Source organism: Oscarella lobularis, chromosome 11 (genome assembly GCF_947507565.1).
Source record: "Oscarella lobularis chromosome 11, ooOscLobu1.1, whole genome shotgun sequence".
In the NCBI taxonomy this organism is placed as follows: Eukaryota; Metazoa; Porifera; class Homoscleromorpha; order Homosclerophorida; family Oscarellidae; genus Oscarella; species Oscarella lobularis.
Window position 1 is genome coordinate 2,036,700 of NC_089185.1, and position 25,206 is coordinate 2,061,905.

The following is a 25,206-nucleotide window of genomic DNA, read 5'->3' on the forward strand; positions in this document are numbered from 1 at the left end:
ACGAAGCAAATTTGGCAGCGGTGTTGAAGTACACGTTTCTGACAACTCACTAGCGAAATCGCCACAAAAGATCAACGTTACCACGCACCTAGACGCAAGACCAGACTGCCCGAAGAAACTGCATCTGAAGGATCTGGCATCGCAAGTCCCAGGACAAATCATCGACGTTCACGCCAAGGTCATCGAAGCAACTGACGTCAACTTTTCGGCGCAAGGTGTTCCAGTGCTCAAAGCTGGCATTGCAGACGACACTGGCGCCGCTGTTATAGCCGTCTGGGGCGAAGAGCTTCTCTCTCTTATTCGCACAGGCAAATCCTACGATTTCAGAGCTTGCGTAAAATCAATTGACGGTTCACATCAGCTATTTACTCCAAAAAACGTCGGACGCATCGATTCCGCTACAGATCTTCACAACGTCGTTTCTCTTCCATTTACTCTTCTGGAAAAGTCTTACACTCTCTCCAATGCCCGTATTATTGGCGTCGCGAATTTCTCTTCATTCTACATTGGCCCTTCATGCAACAAAGGCAACGCCGCCCTGGTCGATCACGCCTCGCCCTTTGCCCGATGTTCCTCATGCGGAAATCTGTCATTAGCTGCTGATTGCGAGAAGGAAGTTTCTGCGCTTCTGACGTTGATCAGCGGCCCCGTGAAAGTTCATCTCACTGCTGATTCTAAGCAGCTGGTTAAGATATGCGAAATGCCTCTCTCCAGCATTGATGACTCAAAGCTTCTTTTGGCCAAAAATTTCACAGCAAAATACATCAAGTCGAAGAAAATTATTGACGTCATTCGCGGCCCCGAAGAAGACATTCAGCATCGTACCGATCAGTTTGAAAATCCCGGAAGGAACTCCGTTTTGGAGACAACAGAACAAAGTTCACTCGTCGCTAAGCCAAAAAAGGATAACCGCGTCGACTTGCAGCGAAACGTCACCTCCCGTAACTTAGCCAGTGAGTTCGATGCTGCAAAAGAATCCACCCAAGAAAATTTGGACGAAAATCTTCTTCTGTCTATGCTCGAAGATAGCGACGAGGAAGTTCTGCCAATGGCAACTTCTTCCCTCAAATCACCTTCATCACCAAGTAAGCGCTTTTGCAAAAAGTAATCGCCTCTTGCGATACTTCAACTTTTCGTGACTCATTGGTCACAGTTTTTTTGACCCGTTGGTCTATCATCTTTCTGTCCCGTTTTGGAAAGTAATCGCCTCTTGCGATACTTTGACTTGAACTTTGACTTTAGCCTATTTTCCTGACTCATTGGTCAGTTTTTTTTGACCCGTTGGTCTATGACCTTTTTGTCCCGTTTCGGAAAGTAATCGCCTCTTGCGATAAACCCTTTATGCGACACACTGCTTACCGTTATTTGGCCTGTTGGTAATTCGATTAGTATTTGCGTCGATAATTACCTTTCTGTCGCATTTCGTCTTGCATACATTCACGCTAAGCCAGTTTGTTGCAATAACATAACCCGAGCGAAGGCGGGTAATGAGGCCCTTCCACGTGACACAACCACGTGCTACAATGCTAATAGTCGCTCCACTTGAGAAAACTCGCAACAAAACCCGGGTGAAGACGGGTACACTGTTAAATTGCTAGTGTACACCAGTCCCCAAATGAGAGTTTGGAAACCTGCCACTATTTTAAGCTAATTCGGGTGATAGGGAAGCACGTCTTGTAAGTGTTTCCTAACACCACTTTCTTGGAGTTGTGCTAACCTCAAAAGAGAGTTGCTTGGAACCACGTTGAGGTTGTGCAAACTACCTCGCTTGTGCTGCAGTCGCCTAAACGCTGTGCAAATCTAGCAATAAAGTTTTCGCCTTTTATTTATTTACAAAATAATTTGGAAAATATAAAGGTGCTGCAAAACAAACCCTTTCTCTAAAACAGGACACGCGCTTATTCTATTTAATTAATACATGCTGTCTAAAATCTTGAAAAGTTATCTGCCCATGTATACAATATGATCATGCATTTCCTCCTTCCAAAAATAGATGGTCTATCTTCTGTTTTTTGCCAAGTCTAGAAAAGAAGATGGATTACAAAGCGATTTCTTTTTTCGTTCAGATTGTTCTTCCATGTAACCGAGCCCTCTTGTCATTATTCCGCGTCCCATTCTGCAAATAGCACAAAAAAGCACAAAAAGTAATATCAGATTTCAATAGTAACTATACGAAGACTTATCTATTTCACATGCAGCTGAAATGGCTAATTCCAATGATGTTTTTGGTAGTCAAGCAGAAACGTTCTGTATTAGATTGAGCAGAAGCGAAATCTTCACCTGCATTTGCTTATAATTATAAAATTATCATATGCCTAATTTGTACCCCTAAATATTAGAGAAAATAATCTCAAACCTATGTTGTCTTGTTATCGCAGCAAACCTATAGAGAAACATCTTCAAATACACAGTAAGGGAATTTTCACCTCTAGATAACTACGATTTGAATTAAATATTTAAAAGAGATATTTATGTATAACTACAAAAAGCCCCAGATCTCCTTGTCGCCACTCTTCTGCTTAGCAGTCGAGCATACAGGTTCTGATCGAGGTGCATGACCAACAAGTGTTAGTCTAATTGGTAGTGCTTTGTCCACATTTCCATGTCACCACTCGTCTGCAAGCAGTCGAGCATACAGGATCTTGTGGAAAGCTCTACTCTTTAGTCTCACGGATGTGTTCTGTTCAGAGATCTCCTTGTCGCCACTCGTCGGCAAATAAAGCCAATCGAGCATACAGGAACCGATCTCTAGCAGATCTTCATGCACGAACTGCATCATAGGTTTTTGCGGCTGTGTGAGCCAAGAATGTAATTTGGAAGCAGCATACCTGTTTGCAGGTGTGAACGTTGCTGTAGAATTTTCACACCTGCAAACCGGTATGTGCCTCGATCTCCTTTCTACCGCTACCTTTTGCAATGAACTCTACCAAGGAAAAAGAGAGGAGACAGGCTTACGGCTTTGAGCGATGCCGTCTGTAGCCTGGCGTTCGTATAAACAGGTATAAAAGGTTGCGTGAGACACCATGCAGATACATTACAGATTATATTCTACTGATCATGCATTTGTCGGGAGATGCAGTTACCACACAGTCTTTATCTGCTCTCTTGAAGGAAAGGGAGAGTTCGGGCGATGAGTTCCAAGCATACGACCGTCTGCGATCACATGGCAAATGCGTAAAAAAATAGCGCGCGCTATCTTTTATGACCTCATGGACGAAAGCGTTCCACCAGTCGTATCCCGCAAAGCGATTCGCAAACAAAAGCAAAGAAGGAAGCGCAAAGCAGCGGTTGACACCTTAAAGACGGAAGTTGTAGAATTGAAGAGCGCAAACGAGATGCTGACCAAGTAATATAAAAAGGATAAATGAGACGACCTCTGTGACCAATTTATAGAGATCTGGATGATAAAAAGGCTGAAATGGAGACGCTTGCCAAAAAACAAAAAGAGAGTCCTTCTGAAAAATTTGAAACTGATGAAAGTAAGACATATTTACGTTTGTGCAGATTACTTATTCATGGTTTCATATCAAGTGCTACCTCAGCCTACATCTACAATTCACAGACTTCTTCGCCCAAAAATAGCTTTGGGCAGAGAAATAAAATTGGATTGGTTAACCCGGATAACAGATCTGCACTTAGAAACCAGCAAGATTGGAACAGGGGTATTTGGAAGCTGCTATGCGAGAGTACTTGATGGTGATTATGTCTCTGTCAAAACATACAAATCCGGCGAAAAAGAAGAGCTTTTTCACGAGGCTGATATCCTGTCTAGGCTGCATCACCCTAATGTATCATGGCTAGTGGGTTTAGTGTCAGAGAGCAAGCCGTGCTGCCTAATTAGTAAACTGTACCTGTTTTGTCAAAAACCAGCCTCACTCCACTTAGCGATCAATGACAAATCTTGGCCAGCTCACCTAAATCAGAAGTTTTTCACAAAGCTATGTGTTGACGCCGGTTTAGGCATCCAGTATTTGCACACAAGTGGAGTCATTCATAATGACATAAAAGCAGACAATATCGTTCTCCACGGACACAGACAATGTGCTAAGGCTGTGGTTATTGATTTCGGAAAAGCTCAAGTTATGACAAAAATTAGGTATAGAAAGGGTCTCTCAGGTAAACCCTTAGATGTTTTTCTGGAACGACATAGCCACATAGCTCCAGAGGTTGCTAGAGGAACACGTTCTCCTGGGATAGAAAGTGATGTATACTCGTTTGGAAAGCTGCTAATGAGTGCTGGGAAAAAAATGAAATGCAGCCAGATAATTGCTGAAGGAAAATCTTGCTCAAACCATCAGTGGGAGTTCAGAATGGGACTCAGCGCTGCAATTGAAAACCTCTGCAGCATCAGTAATTGATTAACTGGTATTAATTCGTATAACAAGTGAAAGACAGAAATAAAATTTTTCGTTCATTAATACGAAAATAAATCATTAGTTTCTCTTTATTGCATCCTTGACAAGGCTGAGATTGTGCTCTCAGTAACAATAGTCATTTTGGTGTGAGTTTTCTCTCTTATAGCGTATTCCAAAAAAAGCAGAAGGGATTTGTGTCCTGGCTGATACTTTACGCCAAAGCCAAAGTACACAGCAAGGAGAGATGCTGGAATATTGGCGGGGTCTTCAACTTTAAATATAACCGATTTTTCTGCTGCAATAAAAGCTTCTTCCCCAGACACCACAACGAAGGGCTCAATGCAGGCCTGTTCTCTAACGAAAGTGTCCAAATCATTACTAGCCTGTAAAAGTAGATTGGAAAAACAAAAGAATATTGAAAGAAAAATTTTTTCTCACTGGGCAGTACGAAATTATGTATGTTGTTTTCTTTGCTTGAGATTTGGTAGGAGGAAACACGTAAGGCAGCACTAAAGTTGAAAGTAACGCAAGCTCTAAAGTATTCCGTTATATACGGGTAAGCAATCTTTGGTAACACACTTTTACCTGATGTGACATTTGACAAATCTTTTGTTATTTCAGAGAGAGGGGGATTCAATAGCAAATTCCTGGCCTCCTTGCTCCCGTGCAGCTGTGCAAATTTGAATAAGCGCGGAATCCAAGGTTTCCACATTGTTGAAAATGAAAAACTTTCATCTAACTCCCATATCCTTTTCAGTTCATCAGTCAACTAAAAGCAGAGATAACTTAGTCGATGCTAGTGGAAAAGTAACAAATACGTTACCTGCTTCTCCCGTCCAAGAAAAGGGTTTTCTTCAATAATTTCAGTGATGGGAACATCGCTTTCTTCAATAATTTGTCGACGCTGGGTAAACGTCAACGCCATTAATTTGTCAACTGCAGCTCTGTTGGGATTTTTTTTCTGTCCTTCTTGTCTTAGCGTTTTGAGATGTGTCTTGTATGAGTGGCCATCAACCGAGACGAAGCTGGCTTGTACTTTCATCTTTTTCCGTCCTGGACCTTGGGAATCATCCTTTCCCTCAATATCGCCTCGCCCACGACGGAAGGTTTTAAAACGATCCTTTAGTTTTCGAATCCATACACTCTGAAATAAAATGATATTTTATGTTGAGCTACAATTTTTTTATGGTTAAACATACGGCTCTCTTTCCAATTTCAGACGCAAGAAAAGGATATGCTTTGATGATCGCTTCGCCGACAGCCTCAAATTCTCCTGACGTTGGGTAGCGTTTCACGGCCAGCATAGCGTGAGCTATTGTCTGCACAAACTGATTACATGGAGCGCCGATGAGATATTCTTTTTTCTCAAGTAAAACTTCTACTCGAGAAGGAAATGTTGTTGGAAGAGAGAAATTGTGCAGTGTTCCAGAAGGTTCTAAAGGTGCCAAACTCGTCTTGCTCTCCGCTGGAGAAGGGTTCTTTGATGCAGACGACGCTGCGTCTGTTGGGCCAGCCCCGTCGCTAATCACGCAATATATTTATACATGCAGACCTGGTTATAAATGTAACAAGATGCTCACAAAATTACAGTCCACAGTATTTTCAAACGTGCTTGCTCCAGAAGATGCTGATATATCGCTTCTTTGCTAAAAAATTAAAATTTTTAGCTGGGGTCCCTGATGGGGTTAGTGCTATACACTTACATCGATAGTTGCACACAAATCAGTAAGCGGGGCGATGACAAGTACGCTTATTTTGTCTTTATCGGTAATTTCGTCGCCGTCATTGAGATCAATCCACTCCCCCCATTCTCGATTGTATTTTTGGAAGACTACCTTCCCGTAGTCGTCAGCTAGGGAAGGGTAGGACTTTGCTGCCTCTTCTAATGCTTTAGAAGCATTAAAAGTTATCCAATTCACGGACAGAACTGTCTTCCTTTCGCCAAAACAAAGAAGTACCGATTTTAGGGACATCGTGTGGATTCTTAGCGCGCTAGGTTCTGAAAAAAATGTATCGCTGCTCGATGTGCTCCGAATTTGCCGCCCTAAAATTCTCAAAAATTCTTAATCATATAAGGCTTATTCACGTAGCTGAGCCTAATTTTCGTGTCTCCTGCGGAATTGAGAAGTGTCCAGCAACATACACGAATTTCGAGAGTTTTCGCTCCCATGTCAACAGGAAGCACAAAAGCGTCCTTAACTGGTCCTTTGCCAAAAGTAGACACAACGAAGACCCTGAAAACGTAGATACAGAACGCGAGGCTACTTGTTCGTCTGAGAGAGAAATACTGGACTTTGACGATGATGAAATACAGGAGATGACGGACCACAAAAATGAAGAAGATCAGTTAAAACGATGCAGTGCAAAATTTATTCTAAAAATTAGAGAAGAGCTGAACCTTAGCCAGACAGCAGTTCAGCAAATTGTAGCGAATGTGGAAACACTTTTTGAAGAAAGAGACAGGATTGCTGAACTGTCTTCTGGAGAAAACGCTAAGAAAATCAGAAAATCACCATTTTCTGGACTCGAGTCTAGGGTCCAGCAAGAGAACTACTTTCGAGACAATTTTCCTTATCTGGTAAAATGATTCGATGACGCCATAATTTTATCAAGTATAAACCGTTATTCAGGCGCCCACTGAGAGGATATTGGGATCAAAATATACTACAGTTGGCAGAGGCAAAAAGAGGCGAAAAATAAAAAATGATTTCTGCTACGATGTTGATTTATTAAAGTCTATCGAAGCTTTATTACAGATTGATGACGTTTGGGCGCAGGTTAGATTAATAAACAAAACTTTTTTTGCAAAATAGAAATCATTTTTCATTTTCTGTGCACAGATTCAAGAAGGTCATAGCCAAGATGGCGAAGTTTTGAAAGACATATGCGATGGCCAACTTCTGAAACAAAGCCAGTTCTTTCAGGACCATCCTAAAGCTCTTCAGATCATCTTCTTTTATGATGATTTAGAAATTTGCAATCCTCTTGGTTCCAACACTAAAAAACACAAACTAGGTAAATCATTAATCTGTTAAAGATAAAATTAGGAATTTTAAATGTTTTAAGCCATGTTTTACTACTGCCTTGGAAATGTGCTACCTCAGTATCGATCATCTCTTCGCTCCATTCAGTTAGCTGCTGTGGCAAAATCATCAGTTGTGGAAAAATATGGCTTTCAGACAATTTTGGAACCTTTTCTGGAGAGTATTAAACGGCTAGAAAATGTGAGTCTTTGCTCTACGTGGAGTCATTCATTGTCTTTGTGTAATATGTAATTTTTTGTTATAAAGGATGAAGGCGTAGTTATGCAAAGAAAAGGGAAATCTGTTACTGTTCATGGCACTCTTGTTGCAGTTTCTGCTGACAATCTAGCAGCACACCTTCTTGGAGGCTACAGAGCATTGCATTCTTCTATACGTCGTTGTCGTTTTTGCATGGCAACAGCAGATGAGAGTCAAACAAAGGTTAGGTATTGAAGGTTGTTACTGTTTGCTAATTTCAAAGACAGTTTTGCAGTTCATGCCATCCGAGTTTCAAGAGCGAACAAAAGAGCTGTACGACCGTCACGTTTCTGAAATGGAAAAGAATCCTGAGATTAGAAGCGATCTTATGAAAGCATCTGGTCTACGAGAAAGTTCTTGTTTTAATCAACTACAATATTTTCATGTTACTGAAGGACTTCCTCCAGATATCATGCACGATTTCTTAGAAGGATCCCTTCAACATGAACTCAAGCTTCTAATTCAAACGTTGGTTCAAGATGGCGTAATTACTCTAGAAAGACTGAATGAAAGAATGACAAGCTTTAACTACGGTCATTCAGAAGCCAAAAGCAAACCAAGTGAAATAGGAAAATCAAAGCTTTTTTCCAAAGATAACAGTTTGTCCCAGTCAGGTACATAAAAAATTAACACCTTCATGCTCCTAATCAAAAGTCATCATTTTAGCTGCTAAACTTTGGTGTTTAGCAAGGCACTTTCCTATTATGTTTGGTGAATTTATCCCAGAAGACCAGAAGAATTTTGAAAATTTCTTGCTCCATTTAAGGATCATCGATTTGATATTTGCTACGACAACATCAAAGGAAACCATTGACTACATCAGACATCTATTGCGTGAACACCACTGGCGATTTGTTCAGCTTTACCCAGAAATCCGAGTAACACCTAAAATGCATTACAATATACACTGCCCTGACTGGATGTTGAGGTTAAAATAGCCAAAATAGAATTGACATTGAAACCTAATTTTGTGCTATTTGATTTAGAATGGGCCCACTATGTCGTGAATGGTGCATGCGTTTTGAAGCAAAGCATCAACACTTCAAACGCCTGGCAATGAGTTCAAATAATTTTATAAACATTCCAAAGACATTGTCGTATCGTCATCAGCATTACATGTGCTATCAAATGCTCAATCACGATTCGTTTTTATGTCAAAAACCAATAATTAAAAATGGTAGAACTGAAATTTAGTAGATGTACCTTACTTCTCTTAATTAAAAATCTATTTAGTGTCTGACGTGAACGCAGGTCAGATTCAAATCAATTACTCAATCGAACTTCCTGAAGGCGAAACAAAGATGTTTTGGTGAGAAATTTAGAAAGATACGTTGATTATGATCAAAACCCACTTATTTAGCTGCAAGTCGGTATCGTTTCAGAGCAACGAGTACAGAATTGGTCATTGCGTGTGCCAAAAAATTCACGATATTACACTTCATCCCGTATTTGGCGAAATAAAAGAAATCTTGGCTTGCTCTGATAAAACCTATCTAATTTTGGAAGTCTTGGAAACAGTTGCATATGTTGAACATTACCACGCATATGAATTAAGAAAAAATCCTCAACCAAATTATGAAGTATCTTGTTTAGAAAATTTGCATGATTATCATTCCTATTCTATGCATTGCCACAAATTTCTAGCTAGTGACAGTTTTTTTGTAGTTCCTAAATACGATCTGTTGTAGGTGTCAATTTCTATATTAGGATAAACGTTTATCAATAATTACTTAACGCAAAACAAAGAAGATACTTTTCACTACCTAATGCCATTAATGTTAGCATGTAAATTAACCAAATTAAGGAGCTTGACGTACCCAGGACGTACCCAGGGTGGCCATTAGTGGATAGGCGCAAAATGGGCAGCGAGCAAGGAAATTCTTCAGGACCATAAGTAATTGAAATTTGGCTTCAGCACCGATGACAAAAAATTGCAGATATCCAGCAATTTATGATTATTTTTGCTGTACTTCACAATTCTTTCAGAGCAAACGTGCCCGCAAGGTAAAAAAGCGTATGCCTCGCAGATAATACGGCAATGCGCAAATGAAGTGATAGATAAAGTTATCGCATTAAAGAATTACTCAACTACATGCAATAAATTCTCCGTACGAAATTCGCTTCGTTATCGAGCGCGGTTCGCAATCTTCTTCTTCTAAACATAGACCGATAGAGCTGTTGCTACTTTCAGGGGCTAGATCAAGCCACGTAATCTCTCTTTCAGTCACGGAATCGCTTTTTAGATCATGCACGCTAAGGGAAGGAGGAGCGAAAAATCATCCCAAATATTGTGTTCGCTGAACACCAATTCACTCCTCGCTGACAAAAGTGCGGCTGGACACTTACGAGGTGCAGCCAAGCACTTTTCAAGATAGTGATAAGGAAGACCCTCAGGTGTTAGTTCACAGAGTGTCAGGCAAACTCCAAATAAGTGCTCAGCAGACTAGCTCAATTTACAGTGTACTCAGCTACGCGTAGATAGTAATAACCGCAAATAATGCTGGAACATCTGAAGTTAGGATTTCCACGAGCGCGTCACACGCTCAATCGAAAACCTTAGAATCTTCTTCACCACCCGGGCGCAGCCGGGTAGTCAGCTAGTAGAAGCTAAATACACTCTCGTGACGAAACTGGAAAGAACAGCCACATGAGACTTTGACATTGAGCACTAAACGATATATAATGCTTCTTGTCTGTAAAAGAAACAATCACAGTACGCAGAGTTTTTCGTTATGCAGTCGTGCATCATTAAAGGGGAACTGAAGTGGCAAAAAAATTTATTCCGATCACTGCTGTTTCGGGTGTACGTGAATGCGTACGATTCGTTAGCGTTAGTCAAAATTCTGTAACCCAAAGTTTCGCGGCTCTACAACACTCTAAAGTTTAGTGGGCGGAGTAAGGCATGACGTCACTATAGGAACGGAAGTGGCGTTTCGGCTGCTTCCAGTACTTTTTTGACAGCTTCTAGACGTCGAACTCGCTTACTAGCTATGATAGACCTTACCGATTTACGGTAGATACTGACACAAAGAAGCTATAGCTTCGACGTCTAGCTCCATTTTGGGGCAATAAGGGCCAGTTTCATTTTCGGGGAAACCGCTCCGTCTCCTAACTAGGTATGGAACAAACGCGGGTTTTAATGTGTAATTGAAACACTTTCAAACGGTTCTAGAGAGGCGAATGACGTTGTAGGCCTGATTTCGGCGGGTACCAAAATAGCGGCCGAAACTGGATGCAGCGAAAGGCACTAATTGCCTAAAACGGGGCCCAATATCGCTTATTCAAAGCGGTCTGAACTAGAACTAACACTGGCCATACGTCCTTGTTGAGAAAAATCGTGCTGTAGAGGCAATCAAAAATGTACTGGAAGCAGCAGAAACACCCACTTCCGTTCCTAGTGTGACGTCACTGACTCTTCTACGCCCAAACTAAAGCGGCTTCAAGTCCGCGCCTAAGGATCGCGATCGTAATTGACTACCGCCATTAGAGTAGGCCTATCTATAGCTCAAGCATATCAAAAGTTTTCCTGACCACTTCAGTTCCCCTTTAAGCTAAATAAGGGTGCGGACAATTTTATTTGCAAAAAATGAGACGTTGAAAGGGGAAGTCTCATGGGTTCCATTTCCTCCATCGCTTGAAAGATCTTATCAAAATAAAGCGTTCTATACGGCGATTAGCCGCTTTTGTACCTTTTTGAGCGTGCAGCGAGTTGTCGAAGTAGAGGGTGTGTCAGGATGGGCCTCGCCCCTACTATGCAGTGACGTTAGTGGTTCTTGGTGCGTATGGTGTACTGCATAGCTTATGGTTGCAGCAACGGCGACAGAGAAGCAGCCCGCGGAATCAGCTTTTTTCGCCTACCGTTGACTAGGAAAGACACCTTAAGAAAATGGCTTCTTCGTTTGCGCCTGAAAGACCCTCCGCTATCGTCAAATAGCCGGGTTTGCTCAGAACATTTTACGCCAGATTGCTTTGTGAAAGATCTTCGGGCTGAGCTACTCCACGAAAAGCCTCGCGCGACACTCCGTGAAGGAGCTATCCCCACCTTTTTCGACTCCAATTAAGAATGGATTTTTCATGCCCGGCGTTCGTCCAGCATGGTTACTTAGTGGAATTTCCCCAATTTCAAGTCCTCAGCGTCCATCAGATCATTCGTCGGAAATGAAGGGTGACAGTGTAGCAGAGCATTCTTTGGAAATCAAAGAAGAAAGGAGGATTATGAACCCATAGACTCGTCGGCTGCTGACGCAGGGCTCGATTAGTCTAAAAATTTTCCATCGCAAGAACTGCTACGCAAAACAATCTTTGCGTAGCAGAACTTTTAAAATGCATCGCAATTTGTTTAACTTACGTTAAACGATGTGTAAGCATAAGTCTTACAGTATGTTATGACATAGATAAGTCATTAAGTTTCTAAGTCAAAGTGAAACTGACTCCGAGTTCGAGTCTCCATATTTCCTTTTTCGAGATCCATATGGCTGAGTTCCCGAACGTCTAGCGGTGGTAAAAAACCGCCGTGTCGCTTCTTTCGGTTCAAAGTTTTCTGTAGGAGTTCCGTCGATGCTGATTCGCATGACGTTGTCGAGGCTTTCTTCTCCGAGACTTGAACGCCAATCGGTCTTGATTCGTCTCATTGCACTAAATCCCCGCTCGACTATAGCGTTGCTCACGGGAAGCATCAAAAATGCGAATGAGGTGTACAAGATTGGAAAAGGAGTGACTGTACTCGGTCAGCACAATAGGCCAAATCTTATTCTTTTCCACATGTTGCAAGTTGTCAAGCCAAAAGACTTTGAATGTTGTCCACTCGCTCATAATGTTTTCGACTGATGTATTCTTTGCCTCAAGTGCGAGGTTGAAATGACGAACTGCTGATGAAATTTCGCTGTCTCCGTAGCCCATGATTTGATCCTTGTCCGTTGGCCATAATTTCGTGTCAAGCAACCGAACGGCCTTGAAGAAATCTTTCTTTAAGTCATTCATCCGATTAGCAACGCAGTTATTGACAGCCGTAATATAAAGGTTTCGGGAGTTATTAAACGCCTCAAGAACGTCTCAACGTCTACAGCAGAAAGAAATTTTGTAATTTCTGTTGTTTCAATTGTTCCTTCGCGCAACCTCTCGACAGAAACATGAAGTGTATCTAGGATAGCTATTGCTAAAGGCAAGTCCATCAAACTACCTTGTAAATTGCATGATAGTTTAGCCAAGGGCTTCAACAATGCTCGAAAGAAGAGCATATGCAGCACAAATTTGAAGCTCTTTAACTTTTTCAAATAGCCTTGAAAACAAGTTCTTTCTGTTGCAGGCGAGCTCTCAGAAGAAAGGGACTCTATGTGAGCACAGATAACGGCATATCCTGCAATTAAGCTGTCAAGAGCGTTGCATTTGTGTTGTAGCCACCTCGTTCTGTGGGCCTTCTCCGGCTTTTTTACTGCAGTCTCTAGTATACTTCCTAAGTCTCTTAACTGTATTAGCCGCTTAGGACTCTTTTGGTAGACATAGTACATGTCCATTAGCACTTTCGTAACTTCCGTCATGTATGTTTCTGAAAAAGCGTCTTTAGCAAGCCAATTCAAGGCGATGGTTTAGACAGTGAATGCCTACTATCCAGGGAACTTCTTGTCGCAGTAAGGTAACTAAACCTGGTCGACGTCCCAGGTTTACAGCAGAACCATCAACGCACAATCCAATCAACTTAGTTTTCCAGTCATCTATGCCCATTTCAGCAAAAACGTCTTGGACAGTAGCAAAAATTCCTTCAGCTGTAGCATCCGTGACATCTTTTAATCGCAGAAATCGACAATCGGTTGTTCCATCTTGACGACCAAACATCACGTAAATTAGCTCTTTTTCCTTGACACTACTGTCCGTCGAACCATCCATCAGCAGCGAAATATAAGGTGATGCCTTCATATCTTTAAGCACGGCGTCTTTGAGCGTTTGACTGATGACATCTGTAAATTCTCGGCACTTTTTGTCGGTTGCGTATGTATTACCCAAGGCAACTCCGTGTCGTTTTTCCGAAACTTGGCAAAAGGAAGTTCCTCTTTTGCTAAATAGTACGCCACATCAAAAAGTTTCTGCACACGCTCCTCTTCTTCACTTGAAGCTACTGCCATCGCACGGCCTATTGGAGTCGACGTGTAGAGGTTCGAAATAGATGCTGTTGGCCGTTTCTGTCTTCTGGCTTCTTCGTGCATTTGCGACTTCGAGTGCTTCGCGACGTTATCTTTCTTTAGCCATTTGCCTGATACGCCTTCGAAAAAGCGGGACTGTAATTCCGACAGCTTTTCAGGCGCTCACTGTGCGTCTGGCACCATTCGCAGTATATTCTCGTGATTAGACCTTTGTCCTCGTCAAACCGAAGCCATTCGCCGGATCGGTCAACTTCCAGGGCCCAACGCTTCACCGTAAGGACACTGACTGCCATGTGGAAGAAGCAAGGAAGAAAAGATCTCCGCGTGTGCATTCCTTATAGCGTGCGCTACTGCGCTTCTAAGCGTCTCTTGAGCCAAAAACTTTGCGTCGCAAAATCAGCGACGCAAAATCAGCGACGCAATTACATTTTTGCTTCGCAAAACTAAAATCTTCTGTCGCAAATTGCGATGCGATACCGCTTAAATCGAGCCCTGTGACGAAACCAAATCAACAAGCCTTGCTGACGATATCACACCGCAGGATGACAAGACATTTCTTGTGTTCGCCACCTCCGTGAATAAACTGTTTCGATTTTGTCCTATTTGTGGATCTCCTATTTCAGAGAGTACGCAGACCACAAGAGGAAGTAAACTAATGGCCCATTTGCAGTGTTTGATTGGCCACAACGTAAAATGGTCGTCCCAACCAGATATTGCTGGTATGGCCGCAGGAAATCTGCTAATAGCAGCATCAATTTTGCTAACTGGAGGCTCCTTCACAAAATTCGACGACTTTTCAAGACTCTAAATCTGATGTCCATCTCCAAAGCTGAATTTTATAAGATCCAAGATGCATATATTTTTCCTGTTATTAATGAAGCGTGGAAAGGACATAAAAAAGAATTGATCACGAAGTTGAAAGGTAAACAGAGCCCTCACTGGAGACGGACGTTGCGATAGCCCAGGATACTCGGCCAAGTACTGCACGTATACATTTATTGAGCAGAGCAGCGGCCAAATTATCGACTTTGAACTTGTCCAAGTGTCAGAAGTTGCCAATTCTTGCGTGATGAAGAAAGAAGCTTTTTTCCGCGCGCTGAGTCGCCTCCAACGGGACTTGGATATTGTTCAGATTGCAACAGATCGTCACGTGCAAATACGAAGCCTCCTTACAGAACAGTGAGTATTGACCATCAATTTGACGTTTGGCACCTGGCAAAGTCTGTCCTCAAAAAGTTACTTACCAAAGGAAAGACAAAGGGAAATGAGGACATTTTTCCGTGGATCAAGTCCATCACGAATCACCTTTGGTGGTGCTCGCAGTTATGTGGCGGTAATGAAATGCTTCTAATAGAAAAATGCACGTCGCTTGTCCATCATATCGCTAACGTCCACTCCTGGGGAAACAGCGACTTGTTGTACAATGCTGCCACGATGAATTATTGCCAACAGATGAAGCGGAGGTGAAGTAGCTCAAACCAGGTTCTGCTCCTCATGAGGCAATTCAGAAAATTGTCCTTGACAAGCGCCTACTCAACGACGTCAAAAAGATCACAAAGTTAGAAGCTTACCACTCTCTGCTGACAAAGTACTGTCCAAAGCGAATACATTTTCGATATAATGGGATGGTTGCTCGGACGCAGCTAGCGATTCTTGACCATAATAACAACGTCGGGCGCCCGCAAACTGTTGACGACGACGGAGAGGGATGATACAAGATCGTGTTCCCGAAAGCAACAAAGTGTTGGGTTGCAAGCCAATTTATGAGCCCAAGGGTTATCTCTATCGACGAGAACTGTTATCTGACATAATAGCCCTACGAGAGAAAAAAGCAACAAAATTGAATACTTACAAAGTGGAACCTTTGCCGGCACCCATTGCTTCAAGAATTACGTCTGTAGAAAGACCAGAAAAGAGCGACGTAATTAAGAAACAAATAAGTAGATTTAGCGACTGAATGTATTTTTCATTCCTATTGAGGAATCTCCAGTCAGACAGGCCACAGAATGTTATCAAACTAATCTGACTCGCTAGAGGTCTCGTCTATGTCTAAATCCATATTGTCACCAGCCCATTGAAAGCCGACGTATTGGCCGCATTCTTCCGGAAACTTCCTTCTTATAACGACTACAACAAACGATGGGAGGCAAATTCGGACTCCTCGTCCAAGTCGTTCGTGGACCCAATACGTAAACTGCCGATACGCAGTTAGCTTTAGTAGTCTAAGCAGAGTCAGTAGGGTTGACTAGTGTTACACCGCTGCATACCTGTTAGAAAAAGGCTCCGTAATTTCGCCTCTTCTGACGTCGTTCATGCTCACAACAGCTGTTCTCAGAACGTCGACGTTGAGACAGACTGCGCCGAAGTTTTCATGGTCTGTAATGCACTGAAGACCATACATCGTCCAGTCAAGTGCGTTTTCCTCTTGACAACAACGGAACTCTCGCTCAGACGGCATAATGTGGCACAGGTAGCAAGTGCACCACGCCCTACTCGAACGATCGACCGTATCAATGTCGGTTACGCTACTGACGCTGCTCTGATCCAAACTAGAAGGAAGAAAATCCTCACTGTATTGAGGATCGGGTCTTTCATGCCGCGGTTCGAAGCTGTAAAGCTCAATTGACGACATTATTCGGCAAAATAGCGTGCGCACCAAGAACCACTGGCGTCACTGCATAGTAGGGGCGAGGCCCATCCTGACACACCCTCTACTTCGACAACTCGCTGCACGCTCAAAAAGGTACAAAAGCGGCTAATCGCCGTACAGAACGCTTTATTTCGATAAGATCTTTCAAGCGATGGAGGAAGTGGAACCCATGAGACTTCCCCTTTGAACTTTCTCGGGTTGTTGTCTTTTGGTCTGTAAAAGACGAATACGTTCTGAAAAATTGTTGTGGTACGCCACAGGTTTTCTTTTCCTAAGTAGGTAAGCGGCGGCGAACAAGCAACGAGATAATCGATTTTTCAACAAAAACATTCAATCAAAAAATAAATAAATATTCTACCGCATTCACTATTAAACGCATGAACTTAATTAACTCTGCTATGAACCGCGCCTCGCGCAACCCTTTCGGCTTCACCACCTCCGGATAGCGAAAATAATAGTCCAACACTATCAAGAAGTCTGTCTTTAAGCTCGAACGGATCTGCAGCCATCTTCGTCAACGGCAGACTTGGAAAATGCATTTGAATAAGAGGCTCGGGCGGCTGTGATTCTGAAACTGCTCACACATCTGACAACATTGAACTTTTTGCTGACGCAACGCTTTCGGCATTGCGATTTGATCTCTTCATATTATGACGTCCCCCACATTTGACTTAGCGGGACACAAAGGCTAACAACACCCTTAAAGTGAAAGCTAAATCCGCCTTGGTGACGGCCGCCAAGTGCGTAATATCAAAAGCAATCGACTGAGTTGCGGATTTGCTTCTGTGTTAGCCTGTATTTTATTAAAACCTTTTTAACGGTCCGAGTGAAAACGCGCTCTCAACGCGTGTGATAGATTACTGACAACATGAGTCGGTTGAAAAAGCTGCTAAAGCAGTTTTACGTCAGCTTCCGTGAGCAATGGAACCCCGGGAGTTAAAACGTCTAATCAAAGTATTACATTACGCATTAGCCAATGACTTGGTGCAATAACTATTTCCATTTGAAATTATTTGCTTGTTTTAAGTGTGCCACGAAGAGCTTACCCAACGCTTGCGACGCGTTTTAGTTTTACGCAACGATGAAATTGGCTAGCGTGTTAATTCTGCATACAAATCATACATACAAAAAAGGATGAATTTCCCTTATTTCGGCGAAGTCTTTCGAACGCTGTAACGTCAGGGATAGTAGTCTTCTATCTCTGGTAACGTGAACGAAACAAAGTCGCGCGCTACAGTAGAAGTGTTATCTATAGCCTCTTGTAAAACGAAGCGGTTTTCTGCTTCTTCTGCAGATTCCCCTGCCTTTGCTTCTTCCCCTACTTTTTTCTTATATATTTCTTTTTTGCTGCGGTGTTTTTGCGATGAAATGTACATCATTTAGGTTCTTCCGGAGAGTTTTTTCTTCTTTGCCTCGGCCTTGGCCGAGCGCGAAAGTTTTCCACAGCGTCGGTCATTCGCCAACTGCCGGCGCCGAGCGGCGTCGCGCGGCGGCGATAGGAACGTCTGCGCCAACGAGTTCTCTCGCATCCGTTGGTCGTCGCTTTCTTCGAGCACGGCGTGGGTACCGGCGTCATCGTTGGTTTATAGGCTTTTTGCTCGTCGCTGTCGTCGCCTTCATTGTGTTATGCGGCTTGTCTGTCGTCGCTGTCGCCGCCTTTGTCTTGGGATCCGGCTTCTGTCTCTGTATATCCTCTGTCAACAGCCGTCAAATCCTTTTCTCTTAAAAAAGCACATCGGGTAACTGTTCAAAATGACTGCAAATTCCGCAAAGAAAGAGCAATAATGTGGAATGCAGAATTTTCAACAATTCCAGAACTTTCGCTTCGATACGACCAATACATGTCGCAGGCCTGCATAAGGCCCGCGTGGCTTATGCTGTCTGACAAAAGGAACAAATCTGGGTTTACTTTGCCTATTAAAGAGTCGCATGAAACAGATACCATACCAGGTCAAATACACTGACTTACTTTTCTAATTTGTTTCCGTGGGATTCCACTGTTTCATACCTATATCAAAACTCTTTGCAAGATTACACAGTGTTCTTTTTCGATGGTCTCTGATAACGTAAGGGGTAAGAGGTATTATAGAATATCAGGTTATCGAGCGATCTTCCACGGAGTTATTGACATTTTGTCAGACGTAACGGATTCTGGGTCAACCAAGTATTTTCACGGCGTCGTCGCTGACGAGACCGGCCGAATTCGATTCATTTTCTTTACGCCAAGCCGCAGGAAGCGACTCGCTCAATTCGCTGCAGCGAACCACGCCGTCTCTTTTACAAACGCCAAAATCAAGCGCAGCAAATGAAGCCAACATTGAGGGCCTTTCGAGATCTCCGAAAAAAGTATCAGTCACTACTCACATTGACGCGACTCCAGATCCCACGAAGTTCATTACGCTTCTTCAAATCAAGGATCAAGTTCCAAATCAAAAAGTGTCGTTCAAAGCTAAAGTTTTCGATCTCTCTCAAACTATGGAATCTTCTACTGGTGTCAACGTTCGTCGAGCTTCTGTTAGTGACGACACCGCAAAAAGCATTCTGACCCTTTGGGGGAACTTTACAGACGTCGTTCAAATAAATCGGTTATATGGCTTTGTTGGCATGCGGGTCAAACTTGCCGAATATGAATTGACTCTCTGTACCCCGAAAGGAAACGCCGAAAATCGTCCTATTGACGACATCGGCTCATTCTGTCTGCTTCCTTTCTTTTTGTCTGAAAGACCTACTTTCGTTCACGGCGCTAAAATTATCGGCGCCACCAGCTTTTCTTCTCACGCACTTTTTCCCTCCTGCAAGTTTGGCCACACTTCGCAGTCTGATTCCTCCGTCCCATACGCCATATGCTCCTCATGCTTCTGCCTTTCACCACTGTTCCAAAGAGATAACATCGTTCTTGACAATTGCGGCTGACGGAACGAAAATTAATTTAAATGCTCACTGCCCCGAAATGGTAAAATTACCGCCAAAAGCATCACTGAAGGGTTTCGTTTGTCAGCCCCAAAATTCACCGTCAAAAACAACAAAGCCAGAAAAATCGTTGACGTCATTCAGCTCAATAACGCCCCGCAAGTACGCAAGTATTCTGCTGCCGTGCGTTCACTTTTTCCAACTAACGCTGACGCTGACCAGGACACCTCCGCTGCAAAATCTGCCACATTCGAAGGCGATAGCTTCGACGGAGACGAACTTCTCGATAACGAATAACATTTTTTCTGTTGTTTTCAAGTAAGGAAGGAGGGCTTTTCTCCGCTCTTTGCGGGAGACGTTTTGGATTTGCGTTACATCTTTGTAAGCCTTAACAAGCTGTCTTCAGTTATTTCATTTTGCATGCTTTTGTGTTTTTTTAGCATGCTCCAACTGTTCTTAAAGGGTAACTAACATGGAAAAATCCCTTTTCGATTTTTTTGCTTTTCATACTCTTTGTACTGTAAAGGAATAGAAACGCGTTGAAATTTTGAACTATGAGGTATTTTGCCATCATTTATGGCATTTACCCTTGTATTTCCGGACACACCCCTACGGGACGCTAATACGTCATTGGAGGTTCCTGTTTGTCAAGGGCTACCTGCTTCATGAATCGGGAGAGTCAGCATTCCGAGTATTCCTGGGTCCATCGCCATAGCGGTGTCCATGAAGAGCAATCTGGAGATGAAAGTACCGTCAGTGGAGACAGCGAAGCGCTATTAGAGTAGATCGACGGACCTGGCGAACGCGAAGAAGACTCGGACGACAGCGCTGGTGGCGAGAACGTCATCCTACCTTATCAATTCAAGCCAGAACTATCGCCTCAAGCGTTGTCATCGCCCGCAAATGCTGATGAGACTCCTAATCCCAACACACGGCTGGGCTCTCTTCAATGGTAAGTATTTACTCTTTTGTAATGCAATTATGTGCATACCCACCCTTTTGTAGGTGTCACTGTGGATGCTGCACTATTATGCCAAGTGAGGAGGAGTGCATTTGCTGCCAAGAGGAAGCTGCACTAAACGCCAGAATGGATGAATTCAACCAAGTACGATGCATTACTGACCACCCCGGATTTCCTGCAGTTTGCCTCAATGTATGGGTGCTTCAAGCGGCTTACTTCCAACTTCGCCAAGAGCACGGGGTTGAAGATTTGTCACAATATACCCACGAGTATATGCACTAAATATATACAATTGCATTTCTTTATTCGTTCTATTAGACGGTACAGATACGTGGCCTATAGGCAGTTCGTCCGGTGGTGCTGGGGATGGCTAGGACAGCGTGTTCGGGTAGTCATTCCTGCCTGTGTTGTGACGAAAATTAGAGAAACTTTTCAGTCTAATATGTATTTGGGATTTAGGCATCCAGATTTACAATAGATTTTGGGAATCTAGTAACATGAGACATAACTGCTTCACCTTTGTCCACTTTCGAGAATGAGTCAGTAAGTGATGGTGGTGGAGGATCTATCCCTCGTTGATTTGTTAAATCTGAACGTTTCACCAAAATTTCCACTTCAGCAAAAACTTTTTCTACGTAATCTGACAAAATTTAAATTTACAGTTGACTTTTAGAAAGGATCGACAATATTACCAAATGTGGCCTTCACAGGAAGTTTCCTAACAATATATTCTCCCTTTTTGTACTTAGGGTACAGGACAGAGTAACGCTTTGCACCGCCTTTTGTTACAGCTTGTTTGCGAGCACAGTTTCCATTAAAGTGCAACGCAGCTAAGTATTGTCTATATCATATACAGTAAGCAATAATATTTTTCACTCAATAGGGACTAAAACAGTTGTTATATACCTTGATTTCATTCCGGCATACGAGAAACAAATAGACTTTGGGGTGAAATGAATGATGACGCTGTGAAACGCTTCCAACGAGGACGTTTGATGAATTGGTGACAGCTTCCCAAAGTCGTTTACGAAAAGGGTATTTCTTATAATTTTACTGACTTTTTTACTTGCCTTAGTATCTGATAAATTTATATCATCATATATTTGTTTGTATAATTTCCTCATTTGGTTACGTGGACTAAGCCACAGCTTTCTTCTAGGCTCTGGAAGAGGCCCGTGTAAGCATGTTGGGAATGATGAGCTGTGCCCTTCGTGAACGTTGTGTAAATGGTTGTCCAAAGAAAGCCATTTACACTTCATCATATTGCTATCACCGTCTGGTGTCGACGCTGCACACCAGTAAATGTGGTTGACCATGCTTTTAATCCATTTGCCTACAATCTCGCACTCCTTTGTTTTGGCCAAGGCCTCGACCTTTTTCCTAAATGCTAAAAACATTGATTAGCACATCATTGAAAGATACACTGGTTGTAGCGTACATTTTGCAACAGGCCACACATCAAAGAAGTGATGAGTTTCTGGCATATTTTCGCGTACCCATTTGCCAATTCCCCTATGTCGATCACTTATAAATGCATTGATTTCAATACCCTCTTTCTTCAGGACTTCGAACCCCGCTTCATCCCTTCAATTTCCATATGATAAGACCCACCCACTTCGTTCGACTACACAAGGTAATCAACAAATTAATTGTTAATTAATTAAGTGTTAGATTAAATTATTACTTAATTACAATGTTGTTTGGTTTGTTAGTCGTTACCTGTACATCTTCTAGGTCAATAACAACGCTCTTCGTGACTTCAAAAAGACTACGTCCCGAATTTAGCTGAATGCCCGGGGCTATCAGCCCGACCGTCGCCAATGACTTTGATGCTTCCTTCCGTCGACTTCAACTGCTCAAGATTATACGTTCTTTCTCTTTCCCAGACGCGGGAAATAGCAGGCTGGAGTAATTTGGACTGATGGCGGAAGAAGGTTTGCTGGCTTATAGTAGCACAGTTCATAAATTTCATTAGACGTAGGCTTTTGGTAGGCAATGAACCACTACAAATAATGGCCGATGTCAGATGGAGATTTCCTGATGGTATTGAGCCAATGAAAGGCTGACTATCCCAGTTGTAAGTGTAATTGCAGTCGTTGCAGACTTGTTTGATTCGAAGGAAAGTGCCCTGCACTATTTCCTGGACTGTGGTGTCAGGACCATGACAACGACGACAGAAGGCAAAAAGGGATAGAATAGCACTTTTGTTAACTAAGAACTTCTTCTCTCCGACAAAACAAAATGTCTCAGAACTAAGAAGAAAAACTAGAAAATAAAAAGGTAACCTATGAATGTGTTTACTCAATGCACGACTCCTGCTCTTCTGTTTCGTAGTTCTCATCGTCGTCATCGTCGGCCCCTTCTTCGTAATCAGCGTCGTCATCGTCCCCACGGTCTTCCTCGCTGAAGTCGTCCATTTCAAGGCCAGAATGCATTTCTTTCCATATCTGCCTGCGATCCGTACGCCCAAGGTCACACTGCACTCCAACGCTAGACGTAGGGAGAAGTTCCGTATTCACTCCTAACACAAACAAATTTCCGTGCATGAAAGAACTAAAATTAAAACTGATAGAACTAACCGGTCGACGTAACACTGATTGGGCAGGTCTGCACAGACTTGCTACGCTCTTCGTACTCTGGTGATGTGTCATCTGGTTTATTGCAACCATTTTTAGTGGTCGGAGAAGGCTCGTTAAGTATTGATGCAATTATCTAGAGTTCAGTTTTTAATCGGGTAATTAACCGAGGAGCTGTAGCTCTTACGCGGGCGCGTTCACGTTTCAGATAAGCGCCTCGCTTCGGCCGTACATTTTCTCTCGCAGTCGAAGAAAGAGGCCTTTTGAAAATCGAAGGAATTGCTCCTTCCCTTAATCGTAGCGATTTCCTTGGTACTCCAAGAGACGTCAAGAGCGATTGCGAGGTTTCGAAGCAATCCGCAGCGAAGTGAGCGCTACAGAGTCGACTGTGCTCGGTCGGACGCTTCCAACCATCTCTCGTCCGTTTGACCTGTTCTGTCCATTTCGCTAAAAGACTTGCGTCTTTTGGGAAGCGAAATAGGGTGATTCCAGGGCCGGCTGCGTTGCTACACCCGAAAGCGACACACTGATACACCATAGCAGCGGTATACGGGTTGGTGACTGAATTGGTGGGGTAACAACCGGAACCTCTGATGACGTTTTAGGTCCCGGAGGGGGTGCGGCCAGCCTACACTTTTCGATCGCGATTTGCGGCTTATCTACGCGTCGTGCAGAAGCGAAAGTAGACACAACCTTTATTGTAGGTACTAATGTTTCAAATAATTGTAGCTTTTTATTCCATGTTAGTTACCCTTTAACTAACTAGATAATGACGACTGCTTTGGAAGTCGTCATGTGGTCCCCGAACACATCGTACGTACCTTTCCTCCTGTCCCTGCTCGCTATCCGTAGAGAGAGTTTTAGAAAAGACAGACCCCGTATTAGAGGGAATTTCCGTTACTACGTCAGAATGAAACGGTTGCATTTTCATTCACTCATGGATATGCGCCAACCTTCGTAAGTGGATTTTCTCTAAATTTTAGCCGTGAAATTAAGTTGTTTAAGGAGAACACGACGCGGAAGTAGAGAAAGGCGCCGCCGAGGGGGCGGACCCCTTCTCCCTCATGCGTGTGACGTACGGTGGGATAACGATCTCCATATCACCGTGGCAGGCACGCAGTACCGGGGTGATTTGCCCTGAAGTTTTGGTCTGAAACTCTGTCGACCGTCGACAGAGTTTCAGACCAAAATTTCAGGGCAAATCACCCCGGTCCTGCGTGCCCATAGCCATACTACTATCAAGCGGGCACCTGGTCCTCCTCCTCCTCCTTTTCCTACTTCTCCTCCTCCTCCGCCGCCTTCTCCGCCTCCACCTCCTATGATTTCGGCGGCGACGGCGGAGACGGCAACGACGGCGGCGATGGCAGCGACGGCGGCGACGGCAGCGACGTCTGCTTTTAGCGAATTTCGTTTTCGTGCGTCACCCGTTGCCGAAGAAGAAAATTTCTTAATAATTAATTTTCAGTTCTTTGTCTGTTTTTTGTTTTGTTGTTGAAATATATAATATCTACATAATGTGCTTTCATGTTAGCGTCACCCAGGCTACACCACGATGCAATGCTATTCAATTCGACTGGCTAAAGATGCTCCAATCTGTCAATTACGTTTGTGACCTAGAAAGGGAACATCAGTTCGAGGGTAGCAACAAGCGGCCGGACATTGGAGTTTCAACTTCGACATAAGGAAAAAGCTGCTTCTAAACGTCAGAATTGCGCACCCTCAGGTGTCTACGGTCTTACCTCAAGGCGCGAAGTTTGCTGGCCATGCTGCGTCAAAAAGAGACGAGTTTAAGATCAGGAAGTTCAGAGAAAAAGCGAACAAACTTGGATATCTTTTTGAACCGCTTGTCATGGAAGTCTTTGGCCGCTGGAGCCCGATTGCGTTGCGCATTCTTCGACATGTGGCGGAACACCCGTCCATCGACTTTTTCAACGACAAGAATGCTTTCCTTGAGTATTGGCGTCGTTCCACGTCTGTTTGTCTTCAGCGCGAAAATGCGCGCATTATTTTACATAAAGTTAAATGTCTCATTCCCAATTCCCCTGCCTGTGTATCTGCCAGTTCCGCTGACACTACTGTCCTGTGTTTCAGCAGAGACTAATATGCTTATGTGTTTCCGTCTGGTTTCTCTGTTTCTGTCTGGTGTTTAGTCTTTAGTAATAATAAAAAAACAAGAAGGTTTGAACGCTTTGGAGCCCAAAATTTTTTAGGGGCATCGCATTATGCACAAGCCCCAAGGCCGTAGCCTAGATGCTGTTCAACAAAAAAGAAGCATCCCAAATTCTCAACACTACTCTTCAGCCGTCCTTGCTTGCGAGAGACCTGGTGCAGTCAAT

General features: G+C 43.2%; 1 protein-coding gene across 1 annotated transcript; it reads left to right on the forward strand.

The window, feature by feature from the left end:
* The first annotated feature begins 14,842 nt into the window (after positions 1-14,842).
* Positions 14,843-20,787, forward strand: LOC136193044 (uncharacterized). The gene is made up of 6 exons (XM_065981834.1): positions 14,843-14,952; positions 15,097-15,106; positions 15,246-15,331; positions 20,339-20,438; positions 20,613-20,615; positions 20,773-20,787. The coding sequence occupies exons 1-6, from the start codon at positions 14,843-14,845 to the stop codon at positions 20,785-20,787; spliced, it is 324 nt and encodes a 107-aa protein (XP_065837906.1).
* Positions 20,788-25,206: the final 4,419 nt, after the last annotated feature.